General features: G+C 39.9%; 1 protein-coding gene and 1 non-coding gene across 2 annotated transcripts in view; both read right to left on the bottom strand.

The window, feature by feature from the left end:
- The window catches only part of LOC137989270 (nitric oxide synthase 3-like), a 212,883-nt gene that overhangs the window by 171,687 nt on the left and 18,696 nt on the right, over nt 1–22,500 (bottom strand). The window contains 23 exon segments of the mRNA XM_068835106.1: nt 602–687; nt 1,274–1,339; nt 2,436–2,561; nt 3,311–3,677; nt 5,910–5,997; nt 6,168–6,252; nt 6,827–6,952; nt 8,011–8,055; nt 8,580–8,716; nt 10,246–10,430; nt 12,206–12,284; nt 12,588–12,738; nt 13,099–13,273; nt 14,461–14,589; nt 15,319–15,362; nt 15,480–15,584; nt 17,967–18,111; nt 18,868–18,953; nt 19,710–19,751; nt 19,955–20,038; nt 20,355–20,423; nt 21,387–21,488; nt 21,884–21,947. Of these exon segments, the coding sequence (XP_068691207.1) occupies nt 602–687; nt 1,274–1,339; nt 2,436–2,561; nt 3,311–3,677; nt 5,910–5,997; nt 6,168–6,252; nt 6,827–6,952; nt 8,011–8,055; nt 8,580–8,716; nt 10,246–10,430; nt 12,206–12,284; nt 12,588–12,738; nt 13,099–13,273; nt 14,461–14,589; nt 15,319–15,362; nt 15,480–15,584; nt 17,967–18,111; nt 18,868–18,953; nt 19,710–19,751; nt 19,955–20,038; nt 20,355–20,423; nt 21,387–21,488; nt 21,884–21,947 (2,586 nt within the window).
- On the bottom strand, nt 7,435–7,508 carry Trnas-aga (transfer RNA serine (anticodon AGA)). Its single transcript has one exon. It is a non-coding gene; the product is annotated as a tRNA-Ser (tRNA).

Below are 22,500 nucleotides of genomic sequence, written 5' to 3'. Positions count from 1 at the left end.
AGCCCGCTGTCAGTCTTTTGCGGCCCGCTGAGCGTGTGTTTTGAAGAGGCCGATTTTCTATTTGGCCGCGTATATTGATAATAATATTCTGTAATTTGTCATTTTTGTAAATATATTCGATCACCTCTGACAGATTTTAACAAATATAGGGTAATGGAGAGGAACTGTATGTGGTTAGAACTGAGCCAATTTTCAAAACATTTTACCGAAGGGAACGCGAGAAAATTAGCAGTTAATAGGCCATTTTCGAAATATCAAACATTCAGCTTGATAGTGAGGCAGTGAGGACAAAAACAATAGAAACACGTTGGAATGAATGTGAACAATATTTACATATCATCCACTTTCCTTTGTCTTTGTCCTCACTGCCTCACTATCAAGCTGAATTTTAATATACCGAAAAAGGCCTACTTTACAGATTTGGTCACGTTGACATCACAAAAATCTTCTTTAGAAACTCGTCTAAAAATAGCTTTATCTGTGAAAATGCTGATGGTGCGGGATTTCGTTTAGGGAATAAGCGAGTGTCCACCCCCTTCCCTCTACTCCTGCATCCTCTTTCTCCAACCTTTCTTTCCCGATTGATATTTGGTAGACCAACCTTTTCACTGCCGATCGGACTCGTGCTGTAACTTCCCGTGTCTTCAGCGTCACTCCAAAGATATCCTCATGATATCGACCAGTGCTCTGAAATAAAAGGCAACGACTTCGGTATTTTAATTACAATCTATTGTTTTGGAACATCAAGCAGCGATCTACGAGGCAACCCTTTTCTTATCTGGGGCGTGTTTTCACGAAATGTTATCGCCATACGTGAGAACAGAAACCTAACAATATGTAGACATTGCTATAGCGCAGTCGAAAGAAAGCGCCACATTTCCGGCTACAAGCGCTGCCTCCGGGAATTAAAACATAATCAACAAAACAGGCGGGGGTATTCTTTGTTAGCGAAATTTGAGAACAGACCCTCGAAATTAACCCCATTTTAAAAAATAACTGCAAGCAGACCACGTCATTTTGCAATATTTCAGTCTTAATTGCAAACAAGCAGTATGTTCGTCACGGAAAAAAATAAATAAAAAATAAATAAATTAATAATAAATAATAAATAATTAATAAATAATTAATACTAATACTAATATAATATAATAATATTTAATATTAAAAAAAATAATTAATTTATTTATTAACAGTTGTGCTAATGTACGCGAGGGAGAGAGAAAATAGAGTAAGTTGGTCTAGTCAACTTGGAGCAGGTAGCTCCCAAAATTACCTTCAATTTGTCAATTGTTTCCTGCGCTTCTCCTTGTGACATGGCAACGTATTCTTGCAATAGTGTCTATAAATTTAATTACATTGCTGTTAATACGTGGCGAGTTCTTTTACATTGATGATTCATTTAATTAAGGAGGCTTATGCCATCGTCATAAATGGAAGAAATCCACGAAAGGCTCTCTAACTTTACTTCATCCGTTGTATCTGAGCAACACAATTACGTTAACCGAAGTTCTTCTCACGGCATCTAAACTTCAGTCTTTAAATAATGAATTTAAGGAATTTCTGCCCAAAAATAATTTAATTTTACTGTGGAATAATATTCCCCTAACATTACTTAAAATGCCAACAAGACAATGGGTCAAAAGAACCTCGTTTGGTATCATTTTGCCAAGAAGCAATCGCTTCTTCAATTATCTTTGAAACATTCATATCACCTTTGCACTTCTCGATTCCTATCTCGGAGTTAATTTTTCTTTATTTCAGCTGTTACATTTAATTCAAAGGTTTACTTAGTTAGTTATGTACATTTTTGCCCTTTTCCTTTCTCTTCCTTTCTGTTAATGTTGTTATTATTTTAATTATTAACATTTAGACTGGAGTACGAAAACGAATCATACAGCTTGAGCATACGCTAATGAAAAAACTCGACCTCCAAACCCAATACCCATGCCCAGAAACTCTTACTCCTAATTGCAATCGTCCTCCAATCTAAAGTTCTCTATCAGTCCGAAATGGAAAAATAAATGAACAGAAATAAAATGTTCCAATTATTTTGCATTGGTGCAATATTAATTGCAAACTACCCTTTCTGTTTTCAAGAGGAACTGGGTCTCCTGTGTAGCGCGTGACGTAACCGCGTCCCTGCGCAGAATCCGGGTGAGAGCACGAGTTTTTCATTTGTAGTGGTTTTCTACCTATATCACCTATATTATCTTTGGCCTCGTGTTAACTTAAAGGTGTTCTATTAAGGGTTATCAAGTTTTTTCGTGTATATCGATCGCAGCTGTACAAACCCATGCTTTTCTTATTCCTCATCTTCAACAGGAACAAATTGCCTCCGGCAGTTTCAAAATAAAAGCATTTATACTCAGACAACTGGTTTCAGCTATAATTATCCCCAGGTAATTAAATCTATGGTGAGTTAATTCTGAAATTACCTGAAGAGTCTTACAAACATCATCAGCCATTTTCACATCGCCGCACACATAGAAGTGCGCCTGCTTGCTCAGCAACTTCTCGCAAATGTCAAGTGCCTCTTCCTTCAGCATGTCTTGAACGTATTTCTAATTACAAAATACGATAAATCAAATTTTTCCGAGAAAAAAAGGAAAATATTTAATTAGTTTTATTGTCATCAAGTCTTTAAACTGTGATCAGCTCATCCAGGGCAGAGGTAGTTTCCTTGTCTTGGAACCTCTAAACCTGTTCAGTTCTTGAAAGGAAATCATAGTTATGGACTCCAATACAATGAAACAACGATTTTTTTGAGTAAACATACTCTATCCGGTTACCAGAAACGTTTTGTAAGAGACAAACTCATTCAAAATAAGCCTAACGAAAGAGTTTTCATACCAATTGGTTTGCTAAAAAGGACACCAAAAGAAGCCATTGAGGAGAGGTAATAGACAATCGTCTAGAAGTTCCTACGGTTTAGAGAAAGGCTTTTGTTTTGATGCAGAAAGACCCGATCCGGCGGAATGTTGCGATCATTTACATTGTTTTTGACAAAAGCTGTAACTTTATTTGAAGGCAATGGTCATGTAACACTTCGAAAAAAACAATAGGTAGAATAAATGGTGAATTTATCAGTTTGCCATACGCACATACTAAATTCAAGTGAAGACCTTAGATTTATACCACTGATGGACCTCTCCCGGTGTTTTGCATACGAGAGTGGTATCTTACAGTGTATCTTTGTGACAGCGCATAGTAATAAACTCATCCTTTTATTTATTTATTAAGTATTAGAATTTAAAAGGAGATTAATGACCATTGTTTTGGCTCAAGCTTAATTCCTTCATTCAACTCTCACCTTAGGTTGGTCGGGTTCGCGGGAAAAAGCCAAGAATATGTCTGTCAACGCTCCCTCTTCCTCAGCTTGCTGCATTTCGTCCCTGTAAATGCAGTCTTGCTGAGAATTTCTGCATCCAAAGAACAGCGACATGGAGCCCCATTGATTAACAAATGGGGTCAACCATTTGCCAGTTGCTAAATCAAACTCGGGATGGTGAATAAGAGGCTCTAGTGTGACGTCTTCGGATCTGAGCTCATGAGGCACTTTGTTGACGACATCAAACTGACGCTGTTGCCAAAAGCTGCGAAAAGGAGCTATGCCTGTACCAGGTCCCACCATGATAACAGGAACCGTGCCGTCCTCAGGCATATGAAAGGTATGGGCTCTATAAAGAGTTAAAACGTTTGCCTTTGTTTAAGTGGGGTCTAGCCTTAACTGATGTACAAAGTGCCTGCTACGTTGTCTCATACAGGACTTTCACACAGGGCCAAGCTTTTTTAGTGGAATTTATCGTCCAATTAAAATCTAAAGCCCGATTCTCGTTTTTAACCACGTTTAGCAATCCCACTCAAACTTTGGCGGACGGAACTAACTGAAAGCGTCAGCCGAGCGTAGACGAGATTTCTCTTTACCGTCAAGTTATGTACAAAAACGAGTGTTGTGCTTCATTTGGGTATCAATGTCTCAATGATTTTTACAACTGAAAGAAAGAGCTCTCTCGAAACAGATACGTTTTCAAAGCCCTTTTAAAACTATTAACAGAGTAGCTCAGTCTAATATTGGGCGGTAGCTGATTCCATAACTTCGGATCAATTGCTGCAAAAGATCTATCACCATACGTAACTTGGGGATAACTACGAGATTTGAATCACTAGAACGAGCAGAGCGACAGGGGGTGTAATGATGTAACAGCTTATCAATATATACTGGGGCAAGGCCATTACGTGATTTATAGCAAGGTAATCAACAGTAACTTAAAGGTTATTCTGTCTTTAACAGGAAGCCAGTGCAGCTTTTGTAAAACAGGAGTAATGTGATCAGTCTTCCTCTTGCACACACTTAATCTTGCCGCAGTATTCTGCAATTGATCTCTGAAGTTTCTCAATTTCGCGTGAGGGAATTCCATAGAGTGCACTATTACAATAATCCAATTTCGATAAAATGAAGGCATGGACAATGCGTTCAGTATCCGCCTGCGAAAGATATTTTCTGATTCTGCCAATAGAATGAAACGATCGCGAGGGAGCGCGGCAAGTGTTGTTAACATTGGGAACAAAGGTGGGGTGTGAATCAAGAGCAACACCAAGATCTCTGACAACACTAGTAGGCGGAACGTAGTGTTCACCGACTTTGATCGAAGAGATCGGTTCAGCAGGTGAAAAACGCGAAGAAAAGTGGGTAGTCTGAGTCTTTGACGGATTACACTCAAGCATATTGCCTAAGTTCCCGGCAACTCATGATATCATCTAGACACAAACTGAGATTTTCTAGAGCAGCGGCGAGGTTCCCGTTACGCATAAAAATGTAGAGCTGGGTGTCATCAGCATACATCATTGCGTCGAAGCCCTTCGTGAAGATGACATCCTCCGGAGGTGCGATGTACAACTAGAATAACAGCGGGCCAAGGACCGACCCTTGCGGAACATAACAAGACAAATATCTTGATCGAGAAAGAATCTTATCGAGAGCAATGAATTGGGGACGATCTTTAAGGTATGAGTCCATCCAACGAAAAAACATTTCGGAAAAACCATAACGATATCTAAGCCTATCGAGAAGGATAGTCTGATCTATTGTGTCGAAGGCTGCAGATAAATCTAACCGCACAAGAACAGCCTCGAATTTATTGTCGATGGCTACATGTGTATCATTAACAACATGTAAAAGGGCAGTTTCAGCGCTGTGATGTTCTCTTTGTGCTGATTGCATTTTGGCAAATAACCCCTTAGTGGTGAGATATTCTTCGATCTGGGAAGCCACTATTCTCTCTAATGCGTTAGAGTGAAAAAATAGATTGGAAATGGGCCGATAGCTGGCGAAGACATCAGCATCAAGGTTGTCCTTTTTTATCAGAGGGTGAATAAGTGACATCTTGAAGAAAGATGGGAAAATTCCTTGATCCAAAGACGATTTCATGATATCAGTTAGAGTAGGTAACAGAAGGTCAATACAGTCCTTTAACAACCAAGTAGGTATTGGGTCGAGGGCACAACTTTTACTTTTGGATTACAGAATGATAGTCTTAAGACCATTCAGAGAGACGTGATCAAACTGGCTAAAAGATGTAGAGCACGATACATTTGTCACACCTCTTGACCAAGAGGACGTCTAAGCCAGGTGTTCAAGAGAGTCGTGTGTCGGTAGAATTGGAGAAGACTTTACGTTGAACACACCGTCAACGAGCTTAAAAAGCTGCGTCATATTAATGAACGTTTTAATCGAGTGGTATACACTACTCTTGCTGGAGAGTGTTATACGATATTTCATTGGGTTTCCAAACGGATACACGTGATGAGGTATACATCCGGCGATTGGAAGCTGACTTAAATTTGATAAGGAAACTTAAAACGAGCGAGTTGAGAGAGAAGGTTACAAAATAATCGGATATCGTACTTACTGTCTCACATAACAAGGTACTTCATCTCCAGGTTCTAATCTGTTGAGCCAAGTCGAGCAAACACCGCAATGTAGAGGACCTTTTCCACCTGAGAATCCATTCAAATTGAGGCGATAAGAGCAGAAATGGTTGACAGAGAAACGGTTACAATGGTTTGAGCTAGAAGACTTGTAAACTTGGTATTTGCATTTGAGCTAGAAGACTTGTAAACTTGGTATTTGCATGATTGCGTTAGTTAATCAGCCCGAAAACTCTCACCTTTCTTGTTGTACTGAACTACGGCAACGGTGAGATGTATTTCACCGGGAAATAGGTCTGGGGATGACGAGATGGAGTAAAAACGCTGCAATGATAAAGTAAAAAGCAAAAAATAATTGGAGAGGTAGTGACTAGAAAAGGCACCCACGGCAACTGATGAAAAAAATCAAAATAATGTTTTTCCTTGGTTCGGCCTCGGAGTCTGAGGTGTTCAAGAAGTTCTGACAAACAAGATCTACAAAGCTTCCAATGTTAAATCGGCTGGAAGGTGAGCCTCTAAATCAAAAGATTCCCTACGCACCGTCTTTACTGCAGAGAATCTCATGTTAGAGCGATATCCAGTTGAGTGTCAAAAATGAATTCGCGATTACCGGTAGGTTGCTGGTTATCATCGCCACGCTCTGCGATTGGTTTAAAACTTCGCGCTACCTTTTCTTGCACGTTTTCCCGCTTTTGGTGCCGGCCGGTGCAACTGCTTGCGCTATGATTGGCTAATTTGATTAGTTTCGTCCCTTGTGATAGGCCAGAGAACACTTTGGTTATGGGCTGAAAACACTCGGCGATTGAAAGCGGCTGTATGTCGAATTGAAGGACATCGGTGAATTTTGCAAGAGGCCAATTTCGCGTGTACGTTGTTACTTGATCGAAGATACACTCACCGGTTGCAGTAAAGGCAGCTGAGTGAGCAACAAGTCAGCAGGAACGGACAGCGAAGGATAATCTTCAAGCACTTCAAGAACGTTGCATTCGTTCTCAAACTTCCAGTCCTCGTATCGGTTTTTGCCCTGAAAGAAAAGCAAATGTATCAGTTAGGTTCTCAGTGAACGTGTTTCACGTGGAAACTGGCGAGTCACCTATTACTCAAGTGGCTTTTTCATTTGAAAAGGCAACGACATAACCAGTCTGCTATTTCTTCCTTTTCTTTATTTCGAAGAACACGAAGCCCTTTTCACAGCATGTCGAAGTCAAATTCGGAAACATCAAAGACGGACCTAGTTGGTGGCCAGAGAAGTATCGGTATGGAAATATATCGCCTTAAATTAATCTCCGGGATCACATCGTATAGTTGTAACTTTAGCGGGATAGTTTCCTTGGTTTAGGAGAATAGCCGCACTTGAAAAAAACTTTGTTGACTGGCTACGAAACAGTAAACATCCCGGCACATATGTAAGAACCTATTGTAGATTTATCCAAGTTTGACTAAATAGATTAAACAACAACAATGATATTCAATGTCAGGAGAAATGTAGACTCGGAAAAATATCCGAGTCCCAGATGGGATTTGAACCCACGACCCTCCGTGATCTAGTCGGATGCTCTAACCACTGAGCTACTGGAGACTCTATGGAGTGGTTAGAGCATCCGACTAGATCACGGAGGGTCGTGGGTTCAAATCCCAGCTGGGACTCGGATATTTTTCCGAGTCTACATTTCTCCTGACATTGAATATCATTGTTGACTAAATAGGTTCTTGCAAAAATGGTATTTACAGCAGTTTAAAGCTATCCAGGTTCTTAGATTGGTTCTCATTTCCACAAAAGATTTCTTCTCTATGATATGTTATGACCGATTTCCTCTCATGAGGACGCTGATACCCTTTATATTTCATAACCATGAAAAATAAGTTTTGAACAAAATCGGTGCAGTTTTTTTTTAAAGTGGAATTTGTTCAAGTCGCCTGAAATTTCAAGGTCATTTTCTAAAGGAAGAACCTCTTTAATTTTTTTAGGCTAACCTGGTTCTTACGTAAGGGGGGTTGAAAATGAAATTTTTAGCCTAAAAGGTTCTTAAATTCTATGTTCTTATATGCGGGTATTTACTGTAGCAGTAGTATTGTCATTACCTCCGCAAGGACTTGCAAGTTTTCCTTATCTTCTGTGCCTGTCGCCTTTTAAACAAAAGAAATATGATTGCTGTCGGCTTACAAACATCCTAAAAAATCGGTTGATTATATTGTAGAAGTGGATCTGATTATTAAAGTGAGTCTTTCTTAGTAGTATAATTTAAGGTGTGCTACTTCGACTCAACCACGAAATTCAAGGTTTGGTGGGGGAATGGGGGTGAAGCAGACTTCAAAACACTCCGGTGGACTCTGCAGACTTCGGTTTCACGTGTAAGAAAAAATACAGAGAAAGCAGAGAAACTTCCTCATAATCTTGACACCAAAAACTCAGCCAAAGCTAACCAAACGTCTTCACTTTTTCTTTGCTTTCATTTTTCCTAAGAAGGAGGACAACTGCTCCCTACCTCTACCTTGCTAGGTACGGACCTGTAAATCAGTGAAAGCTCCTGTGAGCATTAGTGAATCTTGAGTGGATGAAATTTAGAATGATTACATGCAGAGTTTTCTTTCAAATCCTCAATCTCGGATCACTGAATAACACCTATCAGTGAGAGCATGGGTCAACTTACTATTGAAGCCAGAAATTGAATGAACTGCGGTGTAGGCACACTCGTGATATCCAGGTAACGGGACAGAGCCTCGCGTACGGTTATTGGCGAAGGAAGCCGTGTAAATGCTTCCCATTTCTTGGATTTGCCAAATGGTCCTACAAAGAGAGAAAACACCACAGGCACAAATATAAAAGCTTTTTAACATGCTCAACTTTTGATTCTGAAATTTCGGGACTTTGGGTGGTACCTCGCGAAGTGGATCGGACGGTTTGGGATTTTTGGAGCAACTGGAGAATTCTGCTCCACGAGGGACGAGTTTCTGCTTTACTTAAAATTAATTTTAACACGAAATTAGTTTAAAGGGCTGGTTTGAAGTTGGAAAGGAAAGGAACTTTATTTATGGGCCCGATTTCTACCCGACAGGCTTTTCGACCGTTTGTTTTTGTTATAAAGAAATTCGCATTGCTTATCGTAGAGATCTGACAGGATGAATTTCGGCTTTGGCAGAATGTTCATATATGACGATTGTTCCACGGCACGCAATGCCTGTCGGTTGAAAGTGGGTCTTTAAGTGTCTAGTGGTTCTAGCACTGGAGCACTAACTGGGGACACTGTAAACTGAAATCAATAAATTGAAGCAAATCAAGTCAAATGTTGGTTTGTGAGAGTGGAAAACCGGAGTACTCGGAGGAAAACCTCTCGGTGCATAGTAGAGAACCAACAAACTCATCCCACATATGACTCCTGGGAAGCGAGTGCTCTCACCACTACGCCACCCCTACACCCCGAAGTGTCGAACCGGAGTACATTGCTCCAATTCGCCAGTGAGCTTTTTCGGAATTTTATACTTGGATTTTTGGTCAAATGGAACGCGCATAACAGTAGACACTATAAGGCGAGTTCATACTGGGGTCCAAGAAGGTCATAAATGCAATTTATAAACTGAAGTCAACTTGAGACTTCATCGACTTCATCCTCATCGGCTTATCGTGTTTTTATCCGCTCATGTATACATTCGAGAGGGATAAAACTAGATATTTTAAGCAAGAGGCGATACAACGTTGATTTATTTTTTAGTAATGTACTATAGGCTGGTTTGGCCAGCCGAAATAAAGTACATTGCGAAATAATTAAATCTATGTTGTATCGGTGTAATTACGTCGATCGTCAGATGAAACCAGTTGATCCAACATACACCAGCAGGGTTATTGTCCACGGTTGCTTGCTTAAAAACTGTGTAAAATTAGACTTGACGTCGTATTTCGGCTTCTCTGAAGATACCTGGTTTCTAGGGTTACAAAGTAAGGTACTTCATTTAAAATAAACCCGGTTCACATTCAAAGTAGAACTCGGGATTTCATGTAGCCCTATCAGGTACGTCCCTAGTATGAACCCGCCAAGAGACCTCTCTGATAATGGCAGCTAAATAAAATATTCTTTTGTCTTAATGCTAATAAGCCTCTCTATCCTCGCTACAACGAGCAAATTTCAAAAGAATATTTGCTTCAAAATGAGGACAGTTGGTCTAATTGACATAAATACAAAAAAATGCAAAGGTGGTCGCTATTTATGAAAGTGGTCTAATATATTCTTGATACAATCCCAAATCACAACGGTAAGTTCAAATTTCACGTATTTCAAAGAATTTATACGAGCTGACAAAGAGAAACTTATTTCTTTTTACCTTTGATCTCACGTAATGTTTCGATGACAATCGGTGTATCTGGGTCGACGTCTCCAGACAACTTGTCAACCAGGGACTGCACCAACACGGGATGATTGGCTGGGAAGATTGCCACATGGTCCCCAGGTTTGTATTGCAACTCATCGGTATTGTTTGTTTTCAGTTTTACTAAAATTGTCGATCGACTGGTTGATAAAGAAGAATAAAAAAGATGCAGTCATTTTTTTACGCGTGACGATGATAGAGGATTTGGTGGCTTAAGCCGAAACGAAGATTCTCCATTCTGATTGGCTAAGAAAAATGCAGTTTCCAGGTAACACAGTTAGAGAAAGACGTAATTGGGTGCAAAAAAGTAAGAAACCATTCTGGTTGGTCAATGATCAAAGACAGTCACAGATTGCCAATCAAATGCGATCCTTCTTCTTCATTACGACAATCTAACTCTTATCTAAATGATTTTTCTCGTGTAATGTGGAATAAATGAGTACTTGTATTTTTTTTCAACGACCACAAATTGCACTCGCCCTCGCCGGAGCTCGTGCAACTTTTTTTCGTCTTTGAAAAATTTACTAGTGCTTAATTATGAAATGGCACTCGAAATCTTGTGTTACCTATACAAATCTTGTACTAATTGTCCAGGAACTGAACAAATGCCATGGAGGAGTAGAGAGAGACAAACCTCAAGTTTGGTTATTCCACAGAGTTGTTTAGCAGAGGACGACGAAGAACTTTAAGGTAAGCAGAGCCCTTCCCTTTTAGTTATTCATTCTATTGTTTTGAGAGTTCTTTAGGGAGCTTAAGCAAGGACGAGGAAGATGGTTAGGAGAACGCCATGAAACAAGAGGTTTAAGGTGATTCCCTGCTTTTGCATTGTGCAACCCTACTGCGCATAATTTCTTGCGTCATTGGCACGCGCAGTAGCATGGGCACATTGAAAAAAGGGCGGATTTTCATTGACGCCGAGCATAATCTGTCAAGGATTGTTATTTTCTCCTGAACAAGTACGGTGACCCCATTTGTTATTTCATATATTTTCTGAGAACGCTGTCTTCATGGAGTAGTGAAAAAATCAGAAAAAATATATGACCAGCCAGTTTTTTGGTAATTTCATAAAATTGTACGAAAGGAGCCGCCATTACGAGTCCAACAGCCCACATTCAAGTTTAAAATCTATTTTGGAGCGTTAAGTAACACAAGGGCATTCAAATACACTTTTCACGTACGTACTCGAATTAACCATATATAGAATGACACCTTTTCTCTGCGTTATACGTTGGATTACATCTATAAAATCGAACTAATTAAAATTTGTCCAAAATTGGGAGTGCGCAGCAATAATTGTCAAAGTAGCTCAAATAGCCGTATTCGTCAGCGTCGTACCAGGAAACGAGCACGGTGACCCCACTTTTTTATTACGTATACATCTTTATCATCTCCTTGACATGATACAACAGTGTGCGAAGTTCTTCATTGGAAATCTATGACAAATTCTATGAATCACCTCAATGAACAAAAACAAAGGATCTGCACTCCCTGCACGTGTGTTTTACTGCAGTTTGGTATACGTACATTTCTAGCTTTTAGCTGTTCTCGTCCTCACAAAGACGTGAAATGACCAAATTTGAGGTCATGCGGAGGACGGAGAGCACCTGACGATGAATTTTCGATTTTGTCTACAAACATCTACACCGTTCATACCAATTTCATTCGTGTAATGTTGATACACACATTCCACGCCGAACGACTTGGAATAATGGCTATATTAATAAAATGACGGGAGATAGTATTTTTTGACAACCTTGCTTAAGATCCCTAACGACAACGCTAAGTTCATTGACGACGACTGCGATGGCAATGACGATGATAATGATTCTGACGACGACATTGATGACGATGACAATGACGATGATGGCGATAAAAAAATGAATTTCTTCTCAGACTCTCAAACCCAGAAACCAACCTTGAAGCTGCAGACTGCAAATTTTTAACGGACATCAAAGTCGCAGATCGCACTGTTTTACCGCAGATGTGGGACAAGCCTACAACACCAAAGAAAGACAAAATCACCTTTTCCGTAATTTACTTCAGTAAGAATAAAAATTCAGTTCAGTAAGAATAACAAAGCTGAACTGTTAATGCCAAACTTCGCTTTGTAACACAGGGACATTTCGCGCGTGGGTAGAAGGAAACGCGCAAGAAGAGCGCGTGTGTTTCCTCTTGAGTACACTCTAACAGTCTAGGGTATAGAGCAGATGATAAAACAAATGAGGATATTCCAGAGCTTGCACTCCCCTCGCTCCCCTCTAGCCTATTGAATGCTATGTGACTACAGCATACCACACCTTCATCCAGTTGTGATGTTTGTTCTTTATCTGCTAAAGCACTCTTGGAAAGGCGAAAGCGGCCTGGTACCCAGCCACTTTGAACAGTGTCTAAAGAATGAGTCGCTTCTTTGGTGGCCTCATCATTGATGCAGAACGAGTCACATGCGGCCTGGAAACGAGAACAGCAGCAAGATTCTTATATAAAATTTGTTTGGAATTACCAGCTCCAAATGAAGACATTCGTTTTTGAAGAGACAAAAAAAAAAAAAAAAAAAAATCAGATTAAAGAAAGAATACTATTTCGTGAAAAAACCGACAGGAATCTACACTAACGAGAAATGACCTCGGATTTTTGCTTTCATGCAGAAGGGTCTTAAAATCACGCATTTATTTCATCTTTCTTCGTTGCTGCAGCGATAACAACACGCCATATCTCAAAGCGAAACGCGCCATTTTTTTCTCTCTAGGCGTTTTTTTTTTCAGAAGGAATTTGAGCCATAAAGTGTCTTCTGCCTACAAGCCTTATTACCTGAAATACAGCTTTGGCCCAGTCTTTAAATGACTCCTCTTGTCCACACAACTCGTCTCCTTCTCCCATTTTCATGACTGGTTCCCCGCCAAGTTCTTGAATAATCTTGTCTAGGGAGCGCGCAAAAGCACAGAAGTTTGGGTAGGCCTTTGATCCAAGGCCGAATACAGAGTACCTAGCAAACAAAAAGGATTAAAAAGGTAAGCTTGTAAGCTAGCTACCTCTACTGAGTGGGGAATTTATCCAGTGCTCACACTCATTGCTCAGTCTGGTTTCTGAATGATGCAGTGTCCTAAACCGGATATGGGGAACGGGCGCGGGGGAACCTCCCTTTTCTACAATTTACTGTTAACTGAATAACAAGCAGTGTGGCCAAAGTCTTCCGAACAGTATTGTAAGCTAGTCCTGAAAAACCCCGAAGGGAGTGGTGACAAATGTAAGTCACTTCACTTTATCTCCTGCCTCATATTTCCCGGCATTTTCTCGAAGACTGAGCAGCAATGGCAAAGCTAAATGTTAAATCCTAAATAAACCAGTTGAACATTCTTGAGGAACATTGGCATGTTATGTTCTATACAAGTTGGACAACATTGCTCAATCATTTGATTGGACGGGCAAGGGTCCGAAGCACCCGCCAGCAGCCCGTGGTTCATGTCTGTATGTGGGGCATTTGACACAGTTAAACATTAGTAAGACTCGGCTTCCCTAAGACTTGTTTAAAAGAGACGTTTCAATACAATGTTATCAAAACATGACTGATCGGATTGCGGGGTATCTCCACTAGACTTCAATAAATACTATATAGGTAAACAATACTAAATTCCCGGCTATTTTCTGAAGCTGGGTACCTTTCTAGGATTAGTAGGTTCTTTATTGAGGTGTATTTGGTCCCCTGGTTCACTCAGTTGAAACTGAAACAAACAGTGCCTTTAAGGACGGTGCCTACTATTGTTAATGCGCATACGTTCTGCGCATCTCGAGATACTCGGATTTCCTATCGGTGATGCTTACTAATACAGGGATATTTTTGCGCAGTTTAAAACTATCCGGAGAAAGTAGATCTTAGTAAGTACTCTTGGTATCCAAAAAGAAAATTGGGGGTAACCATGCATTTTTGAGAGATAATTAAGCTTCAATTTGAGAAAGAACGTCATACATTGCTTTGTATTTTAAACTTTTTACAAATATTCTTCATGAATTATCTTTGAAAAATGCGTGGTTACTCCCAATTTTCTTTTTGGATTTCAATAAGACTTGTTAAGATCTAGATTTCCTGCATAATCACACACCGGGGCAAAAATATCTTCAATTAGTAGGCACCGTCCTTAATCACGAGTAAATATATACGTGCCACACATCCACTTAACATCACTTTCTCATCTGAGACTTGCCAAAGGCTGGCCGTCTTTCTTCAAATTAAGGCGCTTTTCTCTCTCCTTTTGAATTAAAAGACTGCTGATCTGCCAAAGTTTTTTGCGAGAAGTCTCCGTACTAAAGAAAAAAAAAGCATGTTAGCTTCAACCGAGACTAAACAGATATATTAGTTTAACATTATACAATGTGATGTCTTTCCATATTTCTTTACTTTTCTGAAATTACCCGGTTAGTTTCCTTAAAAATTACCACGCTGTCCTGAATTTCAAAATATAGATGACACGTGGCCATTGATTATAGGCAAAAATAAAAATTAACAGGTTTGACAAGTCGAAACTGGACTGACTCATCCGTTTCTTTGGGTGAACGGCATGACTATTCCGAGGGTGAGGGGTAGGGGGTGAAGGATACAATAGCTGAAACAACCCAAAACAAATGCTAACAAAAATGCTAACCTTTGGCCTAAACACTATGCTTTAGATAATGTTTAGGCCTAAGGTTAGTATTTTTGTAAAGGTTTGGGTTGTTTCAGCTACTGTACCCTTCACCCCGTACCCCCTACCCCTCACCCCTGGAATAGACGTCATGCCGTGAATGAGCGGCAAATCAAAGAAAGTCTAGGCGACTGGAATATTCTCGCAGGGTATTCTGAAATTTTTGTAGTAATAAAAAGCGGTATGCCTTACGTTTTTTCCGTCGGTCTAGATAAGCTTGGCTTAAAAGATGGCGGATATTTGTAATTTCTAACTGATGAAACAACAAGTCAACCAATTACCCATGGTGGCAGAAAATGCAAAGGTAACAATATTCAGTTGAGCACAACTATAAATAAACAAAGACACCCACCCGACTGCTGGATGTCGGAGCTCGTACAAATATCGAGCGAATCCCTGAAAAACATAAGGGAAGCAAATATAGACGGTAAGTTGCATTTGACGACCGTTTACTTTATGCTTCATGCTGGTCTTCGTATAAAATAACTAATTGAACGAAGTCAACTGATTCACCTCTCCATTCTCGGGTGGATCTCCATTGCCAAAGGTGCTGGTCACGATTAAGACAAGCTGCTCATTTTCTATGTCGGGATACGAATACTCTTCCATACACATAATCTGAAATAAAGCAATCGAACTGCATGAAATGACGAATTTTAGCATCAACAACTTGGGCAGAATCGGAAAAAGAGAACGAACACTGACCGTTCCCTTCAGGAGTCCCGGCGGCATATGACCCTTCGATAACTGGTTCGTATGCTCCGCAACGGAGTTAGAGGAAACTCATGGGGACTATATTTAACAATTATTCCATAAGCGCGCGTTGGACATGAGATGGTAAATAGCCAACGAGGCGCGTAGCGCCGAGTTGGCTATAACCAGTCTCATATCCAACAAGCGCGAATGGAATAATTGTTTTATTAAATTCGTTCAACTCCAAAAATTTGGAAGTACGAAATACGAGCGGAAAAAGCTAGCAAATCCGAGCGAAATCGAAAAAAACTTGATGAGAACTGATGTGATGTTGTGTAATACCTTGTTGTCAGACAGACGCAGGCTCATCACAAAAACATTTCTTGCCTTTTCGCGTACTTCTAAATGTCCGAATTAATCCAAACTTTCCACAAAAAAAGTTTTTTTTCCTCCTTTTTGGCTTTATTCAAAGAGAAATTTGGCATTCCGACGAAAACATTTTTAGTTTAGCAACGCTTAACGCAATCATTTACCATATAAGGTCAAACCAAGGTATATGAGCCGATAACCGAGATTGAGTGAACCAATCAGAGCTCGCGAAATGCATTATCCGAAGTTGAGAATTTAATAAAAACTGGAATCAGGTGACAATCAACAATTGCCACCGTTTCAAAAAATTGGCAGTCCTAGCAGCAAGATAGGATGATGTTAAGCTTAACCTCGTTTAAAATAGAAAATGGTTTCAACCTGGGAGTTACACACCTCGATGGAATTTCATCGTTTGTGTGAAAGGAGTCCTGAGAAGGACTGTTGACAGTCAGCCTGTGCGGAAGTCACTTGACTCTGAAGACGACTTCCGCTAAGGCTGTCGAAACATCAGTCACGGCCAACAGTCCTAGCTGCTCAGGACTCCTTTCACTAAATCGACGTATAAGAACCTAATTTAATACCTTAATACTCCGTGGAAGAGCATCGAAACTCGCAATCGAAGGCTAAAGGGGTTTAGTTTCTAGAGAAACTGTGGTGCTTCGTCGGTGGAGAAGTGAAACAAAAAAATGGGAAATTCACTCTGACGACGTGCTAACGCTCGAAACGTCGAATTTTCTTACGGTGGTCCATTTATTACACCGACTCAATCGACAAACTCATTTCGAAGAGTCAAAGGATCTACTCCCTGTCGCAGATGCTAATATATTAATCATGCCATTATTTTACCAGGCTTGAATTTTATGATCTCAGTTACTACAGTATCAGAAATAGTGAACTTTACATCTCTATCCTTTTGGGTTTTTTACAGACTTTTGAGTCGCGCAAGTCATAGACGAAGTAGCCTTCGCACAGGTGTTCCGTGCATGGAATGGCGGGCGGTCAACGGCTCCATTTCTCAGCTCGCTCCAATTCTCCAGCTGTTGACCGCGCGCCATTCAATCCACGGAGAGCCTGTGCGCGGGCTACAGAAGAGGGACCTATCTCAAAGCTCAGATATAAGTATCTAGCGCCAGTGGTTCGAAGGGTGGATAGGGCTTTTCACTGGATAAATTACTATCCACTGGATAACTCAATTGGTTTTGCTAGTGTTTATCCCCTGGATAGTGATTTATCCGGTGGATAGCGTTATCCACCTTTTGAACAACCGAGGCCTGGACTACAATGGTAGAGTTATTACGGTAATAAGTATATGTAATCGCATCATGGGCCCGAGGGCAATTAAGGATTAATTTGACGCGTATTTTCATAGTTTTCACAAAATTGCCCGAGTCGCGAAGCGACGAGGGCAATTTGGAGAATTTTGAAAATACAAGTGAAATTAATCCTTAATTTCACGAGGGCACTTGAGATTACTTTTTTATCACATAAAGGACAAATTATCGAGGGCGAGCGCTTCGTTAAGCTTTGGTACTTCGTAGCTTTCAAGTTGCTCATTTTTTCCTCTCGGCTTTGCCCATTGTTGGAAAATAGTTAGTCCAGTAGTCCGTACTTCTTTTTTTGTTTTTGTTCTCACTTGTGTTTCTTAGTTCGTCAATAAACTCTTCGTCGGTTTCAACAAAACGGGAAGCCATTGTTGCAGAAAATTTTAATCAGCAACAAATCTTAGCAATAACCTCGTTGCTAAGCAACTTTAAACCAATCAGGATCAAGTAATCATGCCGTCTTGATTACCAAAAGTGCCCTCGTAATTAAGAAAAAATGGCCTCTGTCTCAGCCAATCAGCATTCAGTAATTTTGCCCCATATGTGATAAAGAAAGTAATTAGGAGGACAGCCATTTGACTTTCACAACCCCTTACACAACGTACATTGTCCTCACCTTGGGATCAAAAGCATACGAGAACAGGTCTCCCAACATCTTAGCGTATCGTTCAGATTTGCCAGTTTCTGTGGCATAAAGAATAATTGCTTTTTGTCTCTTCGCCAGTGCTTTGCTCATCATTTTGGCAGTGAACTTGACTACCCTGAGGAAAAGAAACAAAGCTAAATAGTTCAAGAACGTGAAATATACACAAAACAGAGGCGACTTTATGGATACGAAATAGCAAATAGCCAATAGGGGGTAAAGGCCAATAAAGAGACTCACGATTTTTATTAAAATGTGCTTTGTTTGCACATTTTTAGTGTCGACGAAACTTAAACTTAAACTCCCGCTCAGTAATTTTAAGCCAATAGCACCCATTTTTCGTACTAAGTCAAACTTGCAATCTTGGAGAAACCAGACTTCCCCCCAAACTCACACCCACAAGCCTAGGGATGTGCGCCAGAGAGGGGTGGTTGCCTTGAAATGTCCAATATTGTAGGTTTCGTGGCTGGAAACCGAGATTCAATGAACCCATGAGAAAAACCAGAAATCGACAATCCAAGCTTAAGAATTCGCAGTATTTTCACCAATCTCATAATGCAGTTCATTTTGGGGTTGTTATTTTCGTTAAAACAATGGATATCAAGTTCACTGAAGCATGATACAGCCCCAAGAGTAAATAACTTGTATTGTTTTTATGTACAGAACCTCCCCCACCCAAAAAAACGTATTGCATTATGGGGTGGTGGAAATAGCCCATTTCTAAAGTCGAGGTCACAAAAAAGTCAAGTCCTGTAAATTAGCTCTGGTTCGCTCGGGGCTGAGGTAATCCTTGCGTTAATGCGTTATGGTTTGTTTAAGTAATGTTACTGAATGACGACGACTCAAGGCACGAGGCGTTAAAATTTTTACTTACTTCGCTACTTCCTTGAATGACGCTTTCTTTTTCAAAGCATCGTTAGCTTCACCTTTTTGCAATTTATGGTGTTTCCAAGGATCGTCCTGGAAGTACAAACATAAACAAGAAATCTTATAACCATGAAAGGAACTCTAAACCAGGAGCTTAAAACTCCAATACTTAGTCTATCAGTAACGGAATTTTCACAGATCAAGCTATTTTTGGACGAGTTCTTAAATAAGACTTGGCTTGCACGAGTGACCATTCTCAATCTCAGGGGTATTTATTTCTCACCCAAGACTTGTGATTGGCTGGAAAGGCGTGGTTTCGCTGGAATATCAATCTAAAAGGAACTCGGTCTGTAAAAACGCCGTTCCACAAACACAATGAAGTTTTTCTCTTTTAGTCAAGGGCTCCTGCCATGATGAAACAGCTTTGATGCCTCAAGACTTAACTGAATTAAGAATGACCAAAAATTGGAATTCTTTCACAGGACAAAGTCTGCAAAAAATATTTTTAATATTGAGCCCATGAAGTTCAATTATCACCATCACCATAATCATCATCATCATTATCACCATCATCATTCATCACCATCCTCATCGTCAGCATTATTATTATTATTATTATTATTATAATTATTTATAGTTGCAAGAAATTAAGTCAATATTGTTTGCCGGCAGGTACTTTTCATCCTTGAACTATCCTATCAGTCACGACTGTCCAATTACGAGCTTTCAATCCTTTCAATCGATAGTATACTGCCGCGTTTACGTGAGTGCACGCTGCAGGCGATTACTTCAAGGGCTACATATTTGCCTATTTATTTGTTTCAAAATTGATTTTGAGGCGTCAATTACCTGATATTCATAACTTGGCTTCAAACAGTAGTTTAACATTTCCTGTTAACAAGAACACAATCACGCAGTTTATTACTATGATGGCAATCGAATACACCATACCTACTGTCACAACTTACAGTTTACGTTTTAAAACACAATACATAAGTTCTCCAAAGAAGTTAACACTAGAAAATACTATTATTCTTTTAATGAGCGTGAAAACGCAAATTTAAAAAAAAAGTAAAAAAAGAAATGAATCAAACCTGATGAAAAACACCTGTAGCGCTGCCCGACATTGGAGGCACAATCCAGACCCAATCCCCTGGACATCCTCCGCGGAGTTTAACCTGTTACGTCAAAATAGGAAAATATTGCTCATAAAATCCAGCTTAATTAACAATTGTTCCACGAGCGCGCGTTGGGTATGAGATGGTTAATAGCCAACGAGGCACGTAGCGCCGAGCTGACTATTACCAGTCTCATATCCAACAAGCGCGAATAGAATAATTGTTTTACTAAATTTTCTTTAAAATGCTGAAAGCTTGGACACTTGAAACTTAAAGAAAATCAGTTTCCAGCTTGGCAACACTTGACGCAATCAATTTCCATATTCGCTTCCAAAACAAAACGTATCATCGTAAGTAACAGTGGTTCAGTACTGACCTCATTTTCAACGTGTTTTAAGAAAGAGTCTGAACAACTATGGTGATCAATGATGGTAACTCCAGCTTCCTGGAAGAAAAAAAATGTCACCCACATCATCAAGGCACATTCCGGCCAAGATATAAAAGTTTTAAGAATCCCAACATACGGAAGTGCATAAACACAGTCAAGGAAACAAACCAGGGACGAACCACAGCAACTTCATTTAGGGATCAGGGGCCCGTTTCTGGAAAGTCCCGAAACTTTACGGGCCGTCTTCGGGTGTCACAATTCCCTTTGTATCTCAAGAACGGAGAGGTTTTAATTCGTCAGACTTCACAGCTATTTTTCATTTTGTTGCCTAGAAAACATGTTAAAAGATCGGCTTTCTAAAACAAGCAGTTGGCAATTTCACAAATGGGAAGTCCCGAAACTTTACGGGCCATTTTCGGGTGTCACAATTTCTTTTGTAACTCAAGAAAGGAGAGCATTTAATTTGTCAAACTTCACAGTTATTTTTCTTTTTGTTACCTTGAAAACATGTTAAAAGGTCGGTTTTCCAAAACAAGCGGTTGGCAATTTCACAGATGGCTTTTCGGGGCCGAAAAGTTTCCGGGACCTTTGAGAAACGGGCCCCAGGGCCCGGTTGTTCGAAAGCCGATTAACTTAATCCAGGATTAGTGTAAACCTTTGTTTCATGTTTGCAACATTTTGGTGAAAGTTTCTTTTGCTTACTTTTGTTTTTCAAGATTGTCTTCTTCTAGTGTAAAGTTTTGTCGAATATCAGCGTTGAACAGCATTTGACCCGGGTTCAACCCCTGCCCTCGGGTCACATGCGGACTGAGTTTCAGTTGATCTCAATCTGACTCTGAGAGTTTTTCTCTGGGTACTTCGGTTTTCCTCCCTCTTCAGCAATTACATCCGGCTGAGTGTGGTATCTCTGGTATCCTTCCCTTTCATTGAATGAACTAAATAAAGTTGCTATTATTGATATATTTTTTAAAAAGTTGCTATTATTTAGAGACAACCTGATTGGCGTGTCGTGTTTCAAACCTGAAAGCTGTGTAACACTGCCAGATTTATTTCCACCATGGCAAAGTCTTTCCAGAGAGAAGTTGGGCTCTTTGTGTCAAGCCCCATCCTCTTCGCTACAGGCTGTCAGGGGTATAAAACGAACACAACAATATCAGTTGAATTATTATTCACGAGCTTCAACGTTTGTAGCTTGATAAGTTTCACTTGGTTCCCTTCAAAATCGTTCAGTGAGAATAAGCAGATAAACAGAAATTTGCAATTGCCAATGATAGAACGTCACTGCAAAATGATGTAATCATCTCACCTTTGAGGAGGCTGTTTAGCACTGTTTTTTTGGCCTGAAAGGAGTTGCAACCCACAAAACTACCCATAAGGTAATCTGGGGCGTTATACTTGAACTAGATTTCAAGGGTTGTCAACCTCAAATCACTGGAGGAAGCTACCTTTCATTACCCTTCCTTACAACAAAGAAAAAGTTGTTTGTTTCTTGTATAAAACCATTTTATCTGACCTACCTCCAGCATGTTGTAACGGACTGGATCACCAAAATCGCGTGCACCAATTTCTGTCACCATGTACCTAACAAATATAATAAAAATGCCTTAACAAAGAAGTTGAAATCACACAAGAAACGATTTCGAGACGAGTTAACTCGCACTGCCACGTGAGATAAAAAACACATGGAAATAGCCTTTACTCATTCAATATAATATTTAAAGCTTGGTGCTTCTGCGGCCTTGTGAATACAGTAACAGTTCATATGAAAATAAGAGGCTACGGGTAGCCTACACTTTGTTCAACAGATTTTAGCCGATTACCCTTAAATTTTCAAAGTGTTTCAGCGTTTTTTTAAATCTTTGTCAGTACCTTGTATCGTTGTTTAGCTGAGCGTTTACTCATTTATGTTCAGTTCGCCATCGTTATCTTATACCCGTGTTTCATATCCAGTTCATTTGCGTAGTCCCAAGTCGAAAGTCGAAAGTCCACTATCCGTGACCCAACCATAGGGTTAAGTAGTTGTTCACGTTTAAAACTGTTCTTAACAATTTTTAAATTAATATTTCGCCTTTTATCTGTCTCCTAGTGTTCTGTGGTCTAGGGGTCATCGCGATCGCCTCATAATGAGGAAATA

This window comes from Montipora foliosa, unplaced genomic scaffold (assembly GCF_036669935.1).
Source record: "Montipora foliosa isolate CH-2021 unplaced genomic scaffold, ASM3666993v2 scaffold_449, whole genome shotgun sequence".
In the NCBI taxonomy this organism is placed as follows: Eukaryota; Metazoa; Cnidaria; class Anthozoa; order Scleractinia; family Acroporidae; genus Montipora; species Montipora foliosa.
This window is presented reverse-complemented; position numbering and strand designations above follow the sequence as displayed.